The sequence below is a fragment of the Phodopus roborovskii genome, unplaced genomic scaffold (assembly GCF_943737965.1).
Source record: "Phodopus roborovskii unplaced genomic scaffold, PHOROB, whole genome shotgun sequence".
Lineage (NCBI taxonomy): Eukaryota > Metazoa > Chordata > Mammalia > Rodentia > Cricetidae > Phodopus > Phodopus roborovskii.
In genome coordinates this window covers 15141064-15156701 of record NW_026126567.1, presented here as the reverse complement: position 1 = coordinate 15156701, position 15638 = coordinate 15141064, and the positions used below count along the sequence as shown (strand labels likewise).

Below are 15638 nucleotides of genomic sequence, written 5' to 3'. Positions count from 1 at the left end.
TTGAGTTGTGATATGAGCTTCCCCAGTGAAGACTGGAGTATTCCCTTGGCAAGCACATTTTCCCCTGTCTGCTAAAAGGATCTGGGTCTTCCACGAGTATTTATGTCTGGAAAGAAAATCAGGCTCCTTTAAGTAAATGTGGTGGGGAGGATGAAAGACACGTTTGTTAAGCTGCCTGTCTTTTTTGGTTAGCCACAGTGGTTCAGGTGGGATGATTATTACTATTATTATTATTATTATTATTATTATTATTACTGTTGTTATAAAAACATTTGTTTTTCAGTTTTTGGAAAATTCCTACGCATATATGAGGTATCTTGGTCTTATCCATCTCCCTCCCTGTTCAGCCCCCACCCTCCCCATTATATCTCTCTCCCAAATTCATTTTTTTTTTCTCATGACCCACTGATTCCAATTAGTGTTGACCATATATGCATATGGATGTAGTGTCACCCACTGGGGCATGGGCAACCTACCAATGGCCACCCATTCAAGGTGACTCAACCTCCTTCAGCAGCCATCAATTAACAGCCAGTCATTCCTCAGCTAGGGGTGGGTGTTGGGGGCCCCTCCCCATTTAATGCTGGAATATTTTTACTGGCTTGATCATGTGCAGGCGATCATAACTGCTATTCGTTAATGTGCATAGCTGGCACATCATTTCCAGAAGACAGCATTTCACAGAACACGTCCCTGTCTCTTGAGTCTCACATTCTTTCTGCTCACTCTTCCATGATGTTCCCCGAGTCTTGGAGGGGGTGGTTGATACAGATGGTCAAGCACTCACAGTCATTTATTCTCAGCACTGTGCCGTGTTAAGAGTTTCTGCATTAGCCATTCCCCACTGCCATAAGAAGCATCTCTGACCAAGTTTGGGAGAGCACACATTTACGGATATAAACATGAACATTCAGAAGGCAATTTGACAGTGTGACTGTTTAGCAAAACAACATCAATAGGTTCCCCCCAGGGTCGATGATTTTATTTTCCTAACTATGGGTTTTGACCATGCTTACAGTACTATGTATGAGTTCCCTCCTGTGCAGCAGACCTGAAATTCAGTCAATATAACGTTACCAGTCTCCCCTGCCATAGTCTTGCCGGGGTTTCACCAGTGAGAACATCTTGCCTGTGACTCATCTTCTTTCTGATTGTGATTTCCTGCATATGTGTTTTCAATATGCAAATTATATTTAATATTGTTAGATTGTCGTTTTAGTGTTAAGACGTAAACCAAGTAGGGATTTTTTTTTTTTTTGGTCTGGCAAAAATTAAAATTAATAAGAGCATGCACACACACACACACACACACACACACACACACACACACACACACACACGGAGTTACTTCTATTTGAGTATGAAAAGCCAGCAAGGATGAGCAGTTATGGGAAGGATAAACTGTAGTATGAAACACTGCCAGTTAAGACACTAAAAATGCCATAATATTTTCAAGGATTTATAAACCGCTTTAAGAATATCCCACCATCTTGGCTGTGTATGAACAGAGGTAGCTTTCATGTGATCACCCCCAGACCTGTGCTTCCCCAGGAAACCACCTATGGTTGTGAAGACAGCTTTCTTCTTTCCCAGCATTTCTGCAGTGGATGGGCACCAGCCCTGATGGTCAGGCACTGGTGGTACCATGCCAACAACCTGGTGTCCTTATGGAACATCCTGTGACATACTTACTGAAGTATTGAAAATACTAGTTACCTAGCTCATCTTTAGGGGTAAAATCTTATTGTCATGTAGAAGCAATATGAAAATCAACAATAATAGCAACAACAAATTGCAAATAGACTTGGGGAAGTCCTTGAACCCCTCCTCAGATTTTTTTCCAAATGAGCATCATACTAACCAAAGGTCTTTGTGCTGTTTATAAATACCTAGCCTTGGCTTATCTAGCATATGCTTTATAGGGCAAAAGAATAAACCTTTGTACTTCCTGGCCATCCACCCAACCTGGGAGGATGGCCCTCACTGACACTGTTGAGACCTTTCCTGGAAAGAATCTGCAGGCTGAAGCCCCAGGCTGGAAGATTCTGTACAGACACCATTTTCTAAAGCACACAGCATGATGAGTTGCCAGGTTGGCCTGAACCTGACAGCCCTTTGCTAATGATTTCCAGACCCTCCAGTGTGCTGCCAACCATTACTACAGGTTTTCCCTTGGAAGAATGTGTTTAAGGGAAGAGTAATAAAATAGATGGCAGCTCTGATGGGAGTGTTATTGTATTTTTAGCACTAAGTTGTCCGAAGGACACTGAAATCGACTCCCACTTTTCCCAATGTCTGACAGTAACACATGTGCTTTTGCGGTTTGCACTTTGCAGAAGTAAAATTCTTTTGTGAGACTCCAGCCATTGCTGACATTGTCATCCTGGTGGATGGGTCATGGAGCATCGGGAGATTCAACTTCAGGCTTGTGCGGAATTTCTTGGAAAACCTGGTCACAGCATTCAACGTGGGCTCAGAGAAGACACGGATTGGTATATCTTAGGGACTGTAGAAGCTAGTTGCTATTGCAAAATGTCTGCAAGATTCTTAAGAAAATCAGAAACCCTTTCCAAAGCTACTTTCAAAGTTATCAAAGGATCAACTACACCATTGTTCCTGAAAGCACATATTCAGATCAACATATATTTATTCCTAACTATTTTTACAATATCCCTACTAAATTTTCCAGTTCATGCTGTCATTCATTTGACTATCGAATACTATCTGTATTTACCCTGCTTTTACTATTAATAATATTGAAGCTTTAGAACATAGCATGGGCTTGCATAAGAATTCATGACATAGACATCTGTGTTTAAAAGAAGCAGCCAAGTTCAGGGAAATGTTGAATTGAAATGGTAGAAATAATATTTTGGCATTATAATCTTTGTCAAATTAATTCTAGTTAAGATAAAAAGAAAAAACCTCCTTAAATCTTTGTGTCGTATTCTAAGCAATAAAATATTTTCTATAAAAAGTCATAACTTAAGTAATCATTAGGGAATATCATTCCTTTGAGAATAAAATGACAGCAAATAAATCTAGACCTTTGATCTATACACGGTCAGCCTTTTTGCTTTTAAATGCCAAATACCTTGTTATTTGATAACTTCTAAATATCTAGAAAATATGTAAACTCCCTTCACTCCTGATACATCCAACTAGACTCCTTTAGCTGATGTCAGGATTTCTCTTTGAAAACGTCGCACCAGGCAAAGAAAAGAATGCTAGACAGATTGTGCCATCAGTAATCCAGCATTCTCGAGTGGTCATGTGATCCTGAGCATCTATAACTTCCAGTTTTCTCTTCCTGCTCTCCAGGCTTGGCACAGTACAGTGGGGACCCCAGAATAGAGTGGCACTTAAACGCCTTTAACACGAAAGATGAAGTAATTGATGCTGTCCGAAGCCTTCCCTATAAGGGAGGAAACACTCTAACAGGTATGTTTCTTCAATGCACGTTCTTAGGAAAATATTTTGAGCAATTTTATTACTTTATTTTGCTCCTTTTAAAGAGGTGGTATTGTAGCTTTGGAGCCTGTCCTGGAACTCGCGCTGTAGAGCAGGCTGGCCTTGATCTGCCTGCCTCTGCCTCCCAAGTGTGTGTGTTTTTTTAATTAAGATGCATTAAGACGTAATCCAAACCAATCCAATCCAATCCAAACCAAACGTATACTAATTATATTATACTAAGCTTCTGAAGAATGACGACAGTAAAATGTTAAAATCCTTGTTTTCCACAGTTAAACAACTAATTTTTCTATACAAGTAGAAAATTTGCTATTTTCAGTAAAATACTGCAATTCATAGCACACAATAGTCTTGAAACTAAACCCAGGTGTTGGCAGAGTTCACTGGCATTGTGTGGCATGATGGTACTTACACACAGTGCAGTATGCACATTATGTATCCAGAAGTAAGCCTGCAGTGACATGCTGTGTGATGCCACATGGGCAACTGCAGCCAGAAACACCTCAGGTACAATGCATGTTATTTATTTATTCATATATTCAAATATATGCATATATATGTATATATTTGTATTTACTTGAGACAGTGTCTCACTGTGTAGTCCTGGCTGGCTGGGAACTCTTTGTATAGACCAGGTTAGCCTCAAACTCACAGAGCTCTTCCTGCCTCTTCTTTCCAAGTGCTGGGATTTAATGTGTGTGCCATCATGCCCTGCCCTTGATTTTGAATTAATTTGTGGTCTACTGTATTAAAAAACCTTTAGCTGTTGACTAACCCTTTTTTCTTTTTCTTTTTTTTCTTTTTTCTTTTTTTTTGCCAGCCTCATGATCCCAGACATACAGGGGTTCATGTGACCCACAGTTTAAGAAGCTAGGCTCTAGAAGGAGGTGAAGCCATTATGGAAGCTAATAGTAGTCAACAGCTGTATACTTAGCATTTGCTATCTTTCTTGAGGCAGAGCTTAGCTGTGTAGAATGGGCAGGATCAGAACTCAGCAAAACCCTGCCTCTGCCTCCTGAGTGCTGGGATTTTGAGTACGCATCATCACACTCAATGTTATCTTAAATTAAGTATTTTTTTCTTCTCCCTTATTTGAAACTTCAATTGCTAATTATCTTGAAAATATTTGAAGACTTTTGCCCTGCTATTATTTTTAATAAGTAATTATTATAACAACATTTACATTAAAATTATCTGTGGTGAGAACATAAATGGTTTGTGTAGATGTGGCCTATTTCCTATTATTTTAGTTTTTTAGTGCACTAATAAGTTGAATGGATAAAGTAGGCAATACGCAATAACAAAGTGGAAATCCACTTTAAAGATCCAAAAGAAATACTAGCTGTAGGAGAACGAAAGCCAAATAAACACCCACTATAAAACAAATGAAGAACATATTTGATGGGTTTAGTAGACTGACTGTGACTCATGAAGAATCTCTAAGCTTGGTGAGCTCTGTAACAGAAAAGAAGGAAAAAACCCAAACTAGAAATCCAAGGACTATAGAACTGCTGTGCAGACACATGATAACAGGAATTTCAGAAGAGAAGAGAGAAGGATGAAAACAAAATACTTGAAATAGTAATAATAATGATGAGATTTTCCCCCAAATTAATGTCAAGCACCACATTCTAGATTCAAGACCTTCCTTCCTTCCTTCCTTCCTTCCTTCCTCCCTTCCTTCCTTCCTTCCTTCCTTCCTCCCTTCCTTCCTTCCTTCCTTCCTTCCTTTCCTTCTTGTTTTAATTCTGGGGATTGAACCCAGCTCCTTCCACAGGCTAGACTGAACCACATCTCCAGCACTACTTGAATAGCTTTTAAGCTGTTGCCTTCCACTAGCATGTGGCTTGAATGCTCAGCTTTAGCCATGAAGATGTTATCATGGACTTCTAGGCAAAGTGTTGGCAACTTGATAATTAATTGCCTTGCCAATTGGAAGCATACTCTGGTGGAATTGTTAATACCCATGAAAAATTATTAAACATAGATGCAATATTGCATGTTTTCTTATTCCTTTCCAGGTAAAAGTTGCCCCAAAAGGCAGTAGCAAGTTTAGACTTCAGTTGGGAATGTAGATTCATGGTTGGTTCAATGAAGCACATGTGAGGTTCTAGAATCAATCTTTAGTATTGGCACCAAATAGAGAAAACAAATAAATAAGAACAATGATAGAAAAAAAAAGGGAGAGCTTTTATCATCTAACCTAACTTTTGATACTTAACAATATATATTTGAGTGATTTGGTGGTCTCAAAGATTTCTTGCCATAAAGAATACTGTTAGTTTGTCTATTAATTTTAAAAGAAGAAAAAGAAAAATAAGAAAGAAAAGATTTCTTAAATAGTATTTTGAGAGACAACAATTCCCATTAAAGATTCATCCAAGAGAAGTATATTTATTGTTATAAGTGAAATGTGTTATTCTGCAGTAACTCAGCTGTTACTACATTTTCCATTCTCTGAAGAAAAGAAATCCAAGGAAGAATCCAGAATATCTTATCATCTATGTTGTATACACTGATGCAAACGCAGGGTTTTTTTTTTTTGTATTATTATTATTACCTTTATTCTAGTGGATTTGAGTTTTTCATTAGCTCCTATCAGATTGTTGTGAAAATGAAGGCTCACATCTAATAAAAACCCTTTTAGCTCTACACATCATAGGGATATGATTTCCAAGAAATGTTTGGTTTGTTTTTATTTCTCCCAGGTCTTGCTCTGAACTTCATTTTTGAGAATAGCTTCAAACCAGAAGCAGGATCAAGGAGTGGGGTTTCCAAGATTGGCATTTTAATCACAGATGGAAAATCCCAAGATGATATTATCCCACCATCTAGAAACCTCCGTGAGTCTGGTGTAGAGCTGTTTGCCATAGGTATGTTTTCTTTTAATTTTTTTTATTCATTGTTTATGTATTTAGTGTGTGTGAGTGCAAGTGTGTGTGTGTATGTGTGTGTTTGCGTGTGTGCGCGTGCGTGTATACGTGCATGCATGCCTCTGTGTGTGTGTGTGTGTGTGTTTTCAGAGGACAACTTGTGAAGGTCAGTTGTCTACTTTCACCCATGTGAGTCCCAAGAATGGAATTCATTGGGCTTGGCAGAACGTGCCTTTCCTCTCCAAGCCATGTAACCAAGCCTGGTTGTTTTTAAGACATGTCTGGCTAGTAGCTGACAGTGGTCTTGAACTTGTGATCCTGTGTCAGTTTGAGTTCTGTGATTACAAGTGCCAATACACTCAGCTGCATTTTGTTGCTGTGTGTCTCTATGGTCCAGCCTCCACTGTGGATGTAGGTACATACCACTTAATACAACATGCACTACTTCGAAAGTCAGAGTCCAGAGCACTTTCTATATCAGGCTTGCCATCTGAGTCCAGCTTCCTTGCATTTAGAACAAGAGTGGTTGTGTCACAGACACCACAGTGTTTGGAACTTTAAGACAAATACTGAGCACAAAACTTTTGAAAAGTATATAGTGACGTGCGAAAGTTAGATTCACGATTGTTTCCATTTAATCAGTGTGGCTTGTTCTTCAGGGTCAGTTTATAGCTGTCCCTTTGCTAGTTGGACAAGAAGAAATCACTTCCCGTATATTCAAGGAATTAAGAATGCTGCAGCAATTAAAGACATGTGGTGTGGCTGACTTGAATCAAGCACTCTGAAAGCTATCATTTTATGAAAAAGGATATATACAACAGGTCCAGAATAAATACAAAATATTTACATGATAAGCTTTGCCTTCAATTAAAATGTTTACAATTTCTCTGGCAAGAGGAAAGTCTTCTGTTTAGTAGAGACCAATAAACTTTGGCAGAAAACAAAACAAAACAACAGCCTGATTCCCAAGACGCTGAAACATTAGTCAAAACGGTGTAGCAAATCTCTCAACAGGGCTCTGAAGACACTTAAAGTCTCTTGTTACGAATGACCCACTTAGTTTTTTTTTTTTTTTTAACACGGCGAATTATTATGTTGTCAACTTTTCGTCTCATTAAGATGTGGCATTGGTGGCACATGCCTTTAATCCCAGTGCTCAGGAGGCGGAGGCAGTCGGATCTCTGTGAGTTCAAAGCCAGCATGGTCTATAGAGCGAATTCCAGGACAAGCTCCAAAGCTACACAGAGAAAGCCTGTCTCAAAAAAAAAAAAAAAAATCAAAAGAAAAAAGAAAAAGCATCAAGAACATGCTTCAATCTTTTCATGAACTTTCTGGATTCTTCATTGGAAGAGAATAAGTATTCTACAGAGTCAGAAAAGACAACAGTTGATACAATACTGGAATGAACTATAAACTTCTTTCCTAACCCTACCCTCTTAGTCAGGGTTTCTTTGGTTGTGAAGAGACACTGTGAGCATGGCAACTCTTAGAAAGTTTATTTGGGGCTAGATTACAGTTCAGAGGTTTAGTCCATCATCATCATGGCCAGAAGCACGGCGTGGAAACTTGGCAGCATGCAGAGAGACATGGTGCCGGAGAGGTTGCTGAGCATTCTACTTCTGGCCCCTCAGACAACAGGAAGGAGGAGTGGGCATAGATAGGTTGAACTTCTGAAACCTCAAAGCCTGTCTCCAGATACACTTCCTCCATCAATGCCATACCTCCTCCTACAAGGTCATATCTCCTACTAGGCCACCCCCTATGGGCGTATGGGTGCCATTTTATTCAAACTACCACACCAACTAAAGGTGTCTGGGAAGCTGTACTTTAAAAACACCCAGGTCAGGCCAGCTATAGTGGTGTATACCTTTAATTGTGGCACTTGGGAGGTAAGGGCAGGCAGATCTCTGTCATGCCAGCCTGGTCCACATAGAGAGTTCTCTAACATCCAGGGCTACCCATGGGACTGTGTACTTTGAAAACACTCTTCAGGGTTGAGAACTTCTGACAGACCCATTAGAGTCCCCTCCCTACAAGTGATGATATGTTTTTCTTCTTGGAGAAAGATCGTAGCAGATTCCTGCTTACATAGTTTACATAGTGGAGTGGTTGCTGATTGGTCACTTTTTAAATCACGTTTTTTCTTAGAAAAGAAAACATTTAACTGGGGGTCGCTTACAGAGTTGGTCCATTGGCATCATGGTGGGAAGCATGGCCGACACCCGGTGCTGGAGAAAGAGCTGAGAGTTCAACACCCAGATCAGCGGGCCGCAGGAGGAGAGCTTTCTGTTTGCTTCTTTTTTGAAACAGGTTTTCAAGTCTGTAGTTCTGGAACTCGTTCTGTAGATCAGGCTGGCCTTGAACTCAGAGATCCGCCTGCCTCAGAGTACTGGGATTACAGGCGTGCACCGCTACTGCTGACATAGGACTTATTTCTTATTAGTGTTTGACATGGCTGACGATAGTTGCAGAAGCTGTCGACACTGTGTTTTCCCTTTCTTTTCCTGCTTGCTGCACCCTCTCGAAACAGTAAGTCACTAGAGGGTAAGATTGTACCTTCATCTCTCCTTCCCACACCAGTGTCGACACTTGCCAAGTGCTCTGTAAATGAACTGGTGGTCTAAAATAGTTCAAAGACAGCACTATTACTCTTAGCATTGCAAATCCAGATGCTCGTAAATGGTGCATCTAAGAAAAGTATATTGTATTTGTTCAATAAGCAGGGCTTACTTGTTTTGAACTATACAACTGTTACTGCTGCATTTTTTTCCCATTCGTAGACAAGAGAATAAAAGAGGATCAAGGGAAAAATTAAGAGTTCATCATATTCAAATATTGCTTTAGTGTTTTTGCATCCTTGCTATTTTGCTTGCCTGTGTGTGGAAGGTGAGGTGAGTATTGCCTGACAGTGGTTCGGAGGAACCATCTCATACCAGTTTTCAAGAGCCAGCTGTGCACATTGCATCCCTCATCTGCATCTTGACCTGGCATAGGTGTTTGACATAATTCATAGGTATCCATACTATAGAAAATGGTAAATACTGGAAATGAGGGCAGAAAGATAGCTGGTATGTATTTAGCAGCACACTCCTGGAGCATAGATGGGCAATAAACCATGTGGTCATTTTGGTCCTGGGAACTGATTCAGTTGCTTGTCCTAGGCATTAACATTTATTACTCTGAAGTTGAACAGTGCATCTTTCAGAGCTGCCAATGAGAGAGAAAAAAATGCCTGTAACCCATTCTTAGACTTGCTGCTCAGATTGTGGGTTATAGAATGCTTTATTCAAGACTTACTCACTTCACTGTGTGCCAGGCATTGTGGTGAGTTCTGGGAGCGAAGATGAGTGGAACAAAACTCCTGACTGTAAAAATTCCTTCCAAGTCATTACCACCATTTCCTTTATTTTCCATGCATTTTAAACAGTCAAACTATTTTACGCATGAAGACAGGGAAGCAAACACACGGGAGGGGAGAGAGACAGAATCTTTTTCAGCATTTCTATCAAGTGTAGACTTGCACGACATGAGAAAGCATTCTTTCCACTAAGCTTTTCCTTCAGCACACGATCAGTGTCATACCGACTCAGTTGTGTACTCTAGAAGTCCTTTGGGCAAGAAACTTCAGATATACATTTCTTTCAGTCTCTCATCTGGTAAAGAAAGCCTCCGCAGAAGAGTTAAGCTAATGGAGGATTATCTTGTATGTTTATCCAGAATTTTATGCTTTTGTTAATAATCCTTAGAGATAATTTAAACAAAACATAGTGAATTTATTTGGATGTTATTTGAACTTCTCTGGAAACTACCTGGAAAGGAGCAATATCCGTGATCTTGCAGTCTCCTAATCACATAATTCAACGACTACTAAAGCTTTGTTACTTAGCACGTTGAGTGTGAAAGAAGTATAGTTAGTCCAACCAGGCATATGAGAAGTCATCTGTGCAGCTCCAGGCACCTCTCTAGCGGATATCTCTTTAATATCGTCAGATGACTGATGCTACAAGGATTTCTAAAGAATCCTCCTTGTTGACTTTTGGAGAAGAGAAACCTCCCCTTAAACTCATGGAGCCTAGTCATGTGCCTCTCCTTTTCCATCTCCAAGTTCCTTTGCTCTTTGTAATGTACCATTGGAGAGGCAGCGTGGTATAGCGGAACCATTACGATACCCTTTCCAGATGTGTGTCTTTAAGACAAGTTCATTAACTGTGCATGTGTAAAGCAGCAGAAACAACAGTGGTTGTTGAGAAGATTGCATGAATTCATGGAATGAGCAACACAGCTCTAGAGGAAGAGTAAACATACTGCAAGTGTCTCCAGCCACTGCCCTTTGTCCTACTATTTTGTAGTATCCTCTAGAAATTCAGCATTCTGCTTGACCTGTGGTGGTGAAATTCAGCAGAGACAATGGAAGGAACTTCCTTATTTGACCCATCAAAATTTACAGAGATTACTGGGCAGTAAAGTGTGTTTGAATCCATTCAAAAATATCTTCAACCATGTTACCCTCTGGTTTAGTACTGTGTACTGTAACTATGTATATAAAGTTTGAATTCTAGCAATATTTCTCAATTTTATTTTGTTGAGGTGCAGCATCTCACATTATAGATCAGGCTAGCCTGGAGCTCACTATGTAGCCCAAGCTAGCCTTGAGCTCATCATAGTTCTCCTGCCTCCTGAGTGCTGAGATCATAAACATGATTCTGAGTGTAAACACAATTACTTTGCCGAAGTTTAAACCCACAGATTGATAGTTCTTGGTACTAGTTTAGTTACTCTTGATTCTGCAATATTTGTTCAAGACAGAAATTACGTCCAGTTATCTTCCTCTTGGGGTGTGTTGAGCAAAATCACTGCCTAATTACTTAGGGAACAACACACATGAAGCATTCTCTTTTCCTTTTTCTTTGGTGTTTGAGATGGAATCTCTCTCTGTGTAGCACTATTGGTCTAGAATTCACTCTGTAGACCAGGCTGGCCTTGGAATCACAGTGATCTGCCTGTCTTTGCCTCCCAAGTTCTGGGATTAAAGGCATGAGCCATCACAGACCATCATATCTTCTGTAATTAAAACAAAACATTCAAACGAGTAAATACCATGCATTCAGTATTTCCCTCCTCCAATCCTATTACTCTGCCTTTTCTTTCCCCTTCTCCTCTTGCGAGTTTCCTTTCTTCTCCTCACAGTTTGGTTTGTACTTTCATGTTACATTTATGAATAAGATTTTATTTATGCACCTAAAATATAGGACTACAAGTGAGGAAATATACAGTATTTGCCTTTCAGAGACTGGCTTAATTAATATAACCATCTCCATTTATATCCACTTTCCTGTAAGTAACATAATTCCTCTCTGTGGCTGAAAAATATTGTTGTGTATATATGACACATTTTCTTTATCCACTTCAATGTTATTGCACATATAATTTGATCCCATCATCCGAGTGGAGGATGCTTTGGTTGCGGTAATGGCTGGGTTAACTCCACTACAGTCGCTCTTTCTAATGAGACATCAAGATCACCATCCTCCCTGTTATTCTCAACGGCAGGGGTTAAAAATGCCGACCTGAGTGAGCTGCAGGAGATCGCCTCTGAGCCAGACAGCACCCATGTGTACAACGTTGCTGAATTCGACCTGATGCACACAGTGGTGGAGAGCCTGACCAGGACTGTGTGCTCCAGAGTAGAAGAGCAAGACAAGGAGATTAAAGGTAAGCGAGGACAGAGAGGTGCAGTGGACGTGGGCAGCACAACACGCTGTCATTATCTTCACACGTCTCTAGCCACACACGTTGCTGGGTTTTCTTCCAGCCAGGTCCCGCTGCCCTTCTCAGCCTCAAATACACACACAGATGCTATATTAAGTATTAAAAGGTTGGCCAGGTGGCTAGGGCTTCTTATTGGCTAGCTCTGTTTTAATCATTAACCCATTTCTATTCATCTAAGTATTTCCACGTGGTCTTATCTTACGGGAGAAGGGTCCAGACCTGTTGCTCCTTTGTGATCTACATGGCGACTGTGTTTGGCAGGTTCTCTCTGCCTGCCTTTCCCATAATACTTCTCGTCTCCTAGTCCCACCTATCTTCCTGCCTTATTGGCCAACAGTGTTTTATTCATCAACCAAAAAGAGAAACATATACAGAAGGACATCCCCATCACACACATGTATCTATCATTGTGCACACTGACCCATAAATGAGAGAAAACATGTCCACGGGTTTGTCATGCTTACAGGTGTGTCACCATGCACACATGGATTATATTTTTTTCAACTTGACTTTCTTAATACTCCATTTTGTTTCTGGTGCCGAGTCAGCAGTCAAAAAGAGACATACGCATTGGCAGTCTCATGAGGGTAAGCGACGCCTGCTTTGACTAGGAGGGGATTTTGAAGCATTAATGTTTAAAACATTCCATTTTTCAAATGAAATGCTCAATATCGAGATCATAATGCAATCACATAAGACGTAAGGAACAGTACACAAAGAGTAGCTTCTTCTTTTCCAGCTTCACCCTAATGGCAGCATCTTGTAGTGCCACCAACACCAGCAGGCTATGAATAACAATAGACTCGGTATGATGAACACTTCCATCACAGGAATGTTCCTGCCACTATTCACCAACACTCCCGCATCATTTAATCATCCTCTTGCTAAATCCTGACAGCCTCCAGTCCATTTCTGTTTTTATTTTTTCATTTCAAGACTACTACTGAGCATTCAGTCTCCCTCCCTCCCTCCCTCCTTCCTTCCTTGCTTGTTTTTTTCCTTCCTCCCTCCCTCCCTTACTCTCTCCCTTCCTTCCTTCCCTCCCTCCCTCCCTCCCTTCTTCCCTTCCTCTCTTCCTTTCTGTATTTTATGTCCCAACTGCAGTTTCTCCTCCCTCCTCTTCTCCCAGTCCCTCCCCCACCTCCCCTCTGTTTCCCCCATCCATCCCTCCTCTATTTTTATTCAGAAAAAGGCAGATCTCTGTACTTCATATTCAACATCATTTAGAAAACTTAAGGGGATATATTTTATTATGTTTATTTTATGTTTTATGACATTTTTTATAATAATCTAGGATCCTTCTAAAATAATTTTATTTTTAATGAGAGATCAAGACATCTTTAGCCCTTTTAAAAAGGACAGTCTGTTTATGACAGCATTTCTTCTTTTTTTCTGGAAATATCTTGGTTTTCCCTACATTGTTGACTCATGTTTTTGCTGGATATTGAGATCTTGTTAAACACTTTTATTTCTGAACATGCAAACAGAGTTGTATCTGTTCTTCTTGGTTTCTAGGGTTTGATTAGTTGTTTTCCTTCTCCAGGTAGGGGACATTCTCTCATTGTTTAAAAGATTTTTTCCTTCATATTTAGCATTCATGAGTTTGAGTATTGTTGACTTAGCATGAATTCTTGTGCATCTACCTTGAGCAGAGTAAATTTTGTTTCTTCAATTACTGCTTGAGTTCAAACTTCTTTTTCACCTTCCTTTAAGGTTCTGATGTTATGAATTAAATGTATTTTGTTATATTCCCACATGTATTTGAGTCTCTCTTATTATCACTATTAGCTCTTTATTATTATTATTATTATTTTATTATCCCAGTTCCCTCTCCCTCCCTTCCTCCCTCTTACCCTCTCTCCCCCCTCACATGCACCCTGACCACCCTCCCCTCCCATCCCTCCACCCCAATTCCACATGTAGGGCTTATTTTAAAAAAACAATGATCTGCAATAGATTACATAGCACAGCCTGGCTTTGAACTAACTGAGGTCCATGTTGGCTTTGAACTCATCCTGTAACCAGGACTCAAGGACCTTGATTCCTTATGTGCTGTATTTCCCTTCCGTGGTGCTGCGAGTGTGGATCTCCACACCCAGTTCTGCTGAGGTTTAAGTCTGATTGTTCTTTCTTGCTTTGATCAGGCCATTTCCATTCTAGCAAACAAGCTTGTTGATTCTTCCCTCTGTCCACATCTCTGTTGTTGATCCCATTCACTAGTTTAACTAATGATTGTTTTATTTTCTGGGAGTTTTATGTTGTTACTGGTTTTAATTGTGGTTTTCATTGTCCATTTGTGCTAAAGCATTCCATGGTGGCTGCACTTTCTGCCAAGAGTGGAGAGTAAGTAATACTTCATTTTTGTTAGTTCAGATTAGAAGTCTGGGTTACTTATTTTTGCCTAATTTGGTTCAAGGAGAAAAGAGCTACTTGCAGTCCTGCCATTAATATATATCTTATTGGAGAAATCCCTCACTTCTGTTGCCTGGTGACAGTTCTGTGGGAGTTGTCTCCATATTGTAGGACGCTGGGAAAGATCTGACACACTATCCTATCTCCCCAGGTGATGGGGATGGGGGGGATATCATGATTAGGAGGCTTGCTGGAGCCTAGGTAGGCCCTTTCTGTGAGCAACACTGCTGTCACAGGTAGGGATGGCAGGAAGGGTCTCCTTACTCTCCATCCTGCCCCAGCTTGAATGAATGGATGGGGGTGGGTGTTGTGACACACTGTGAAAACCAAAACAGGGTGGAATTTAGGTGTCCATTCAGCCTTTGGCTGCCATTGGGTGACAGTATCAGAGAGGAGGAGTACAGCTATTTTTCTTAGTGCCTGCCTGCCTTTGTATGCTAGCTTTTTCCTGGTCCTTTGGTAGTAGAGACCAGTCTTTGCTGGAAGAGCTTTTGTCTGAGTACATTGATGTTTCTATGCTGCCTGATGCTTCCCCCCCACCCCCCCCTGCTGGGGACATTTGAGCACTAAAGAGAAAGGAAATCACTTGTGTAATGTTACTTGCCCTCTGCAGGGCCTCTTGCCTCTACCTGCTTCTCTCTGACTTCAGTGTCTTTTTACGCTTGCCTTCTACACAATGTCCAGAATCTTAGTTCTACTTAAAGGAGGGCGGAGAAAAATACACATATTCAGTCTTGTTGGGGATAAATTCAGCACCGTTGTTCAATACCTGCTCCTCACTATATTGATCTGTAGGTTACACCTGGTTCATAGGATCTGGGAAAAGGGACAATATCAAGGTTTTATTTTGATAAAATAAGGAATTTTGCTTATTTCTTGTCTTTGTTATATCTTGGAGAGTTTCATTGTTATGGTTGGTTCATTTTTTTTTTTTTTTTAATCTCTATCATTCTACTTTCCACGTACCAGATGTCTTGGGGTTGAGTTGGGTACCCTAGCTGTAGGATCGTGAGCACATTTTTCTGACCTTCAGAGTGAGGCTATTTTACAGCTCAGCTTTTCCCACACAACAGCACCTACTTACACATACAGGAAGACAGACAGACATACACA

General features: G+C 40.4%; 1 protein-coding gene across 1 annotated transcript in view; it reads left to right on the top strand.

Annotated features, from left to right (window-relative positions):
* The window catches only part of Col14a1 (collagen type XIV alpha 1 chain), a 163305-nt gene that overhangs the window by 28172 nt on the left and 119495 nt on the right, over positions 1 to 15638 (top strand). Inside the window, exons 5-8 of the mRNA XM_051202657.1 lie at positions 2337 to 2492; positions 3322 to 3441; positions 6180 to 6344; positions 11895 to 12056. Of these exons, the coding sequence (XP_051058614.1) occupies positions 2337 to 2492; positions 3322 to 3441; positions 6180 to 6344; positions 11895 to 12056 (603 nt within the window). The remainder of the gene's footprint in view (positions 1 to 2336; positions 2493 to 3321; positions 3442 to 6179; positions 6345 to 11894; positions 12057 to 15638) is intronic.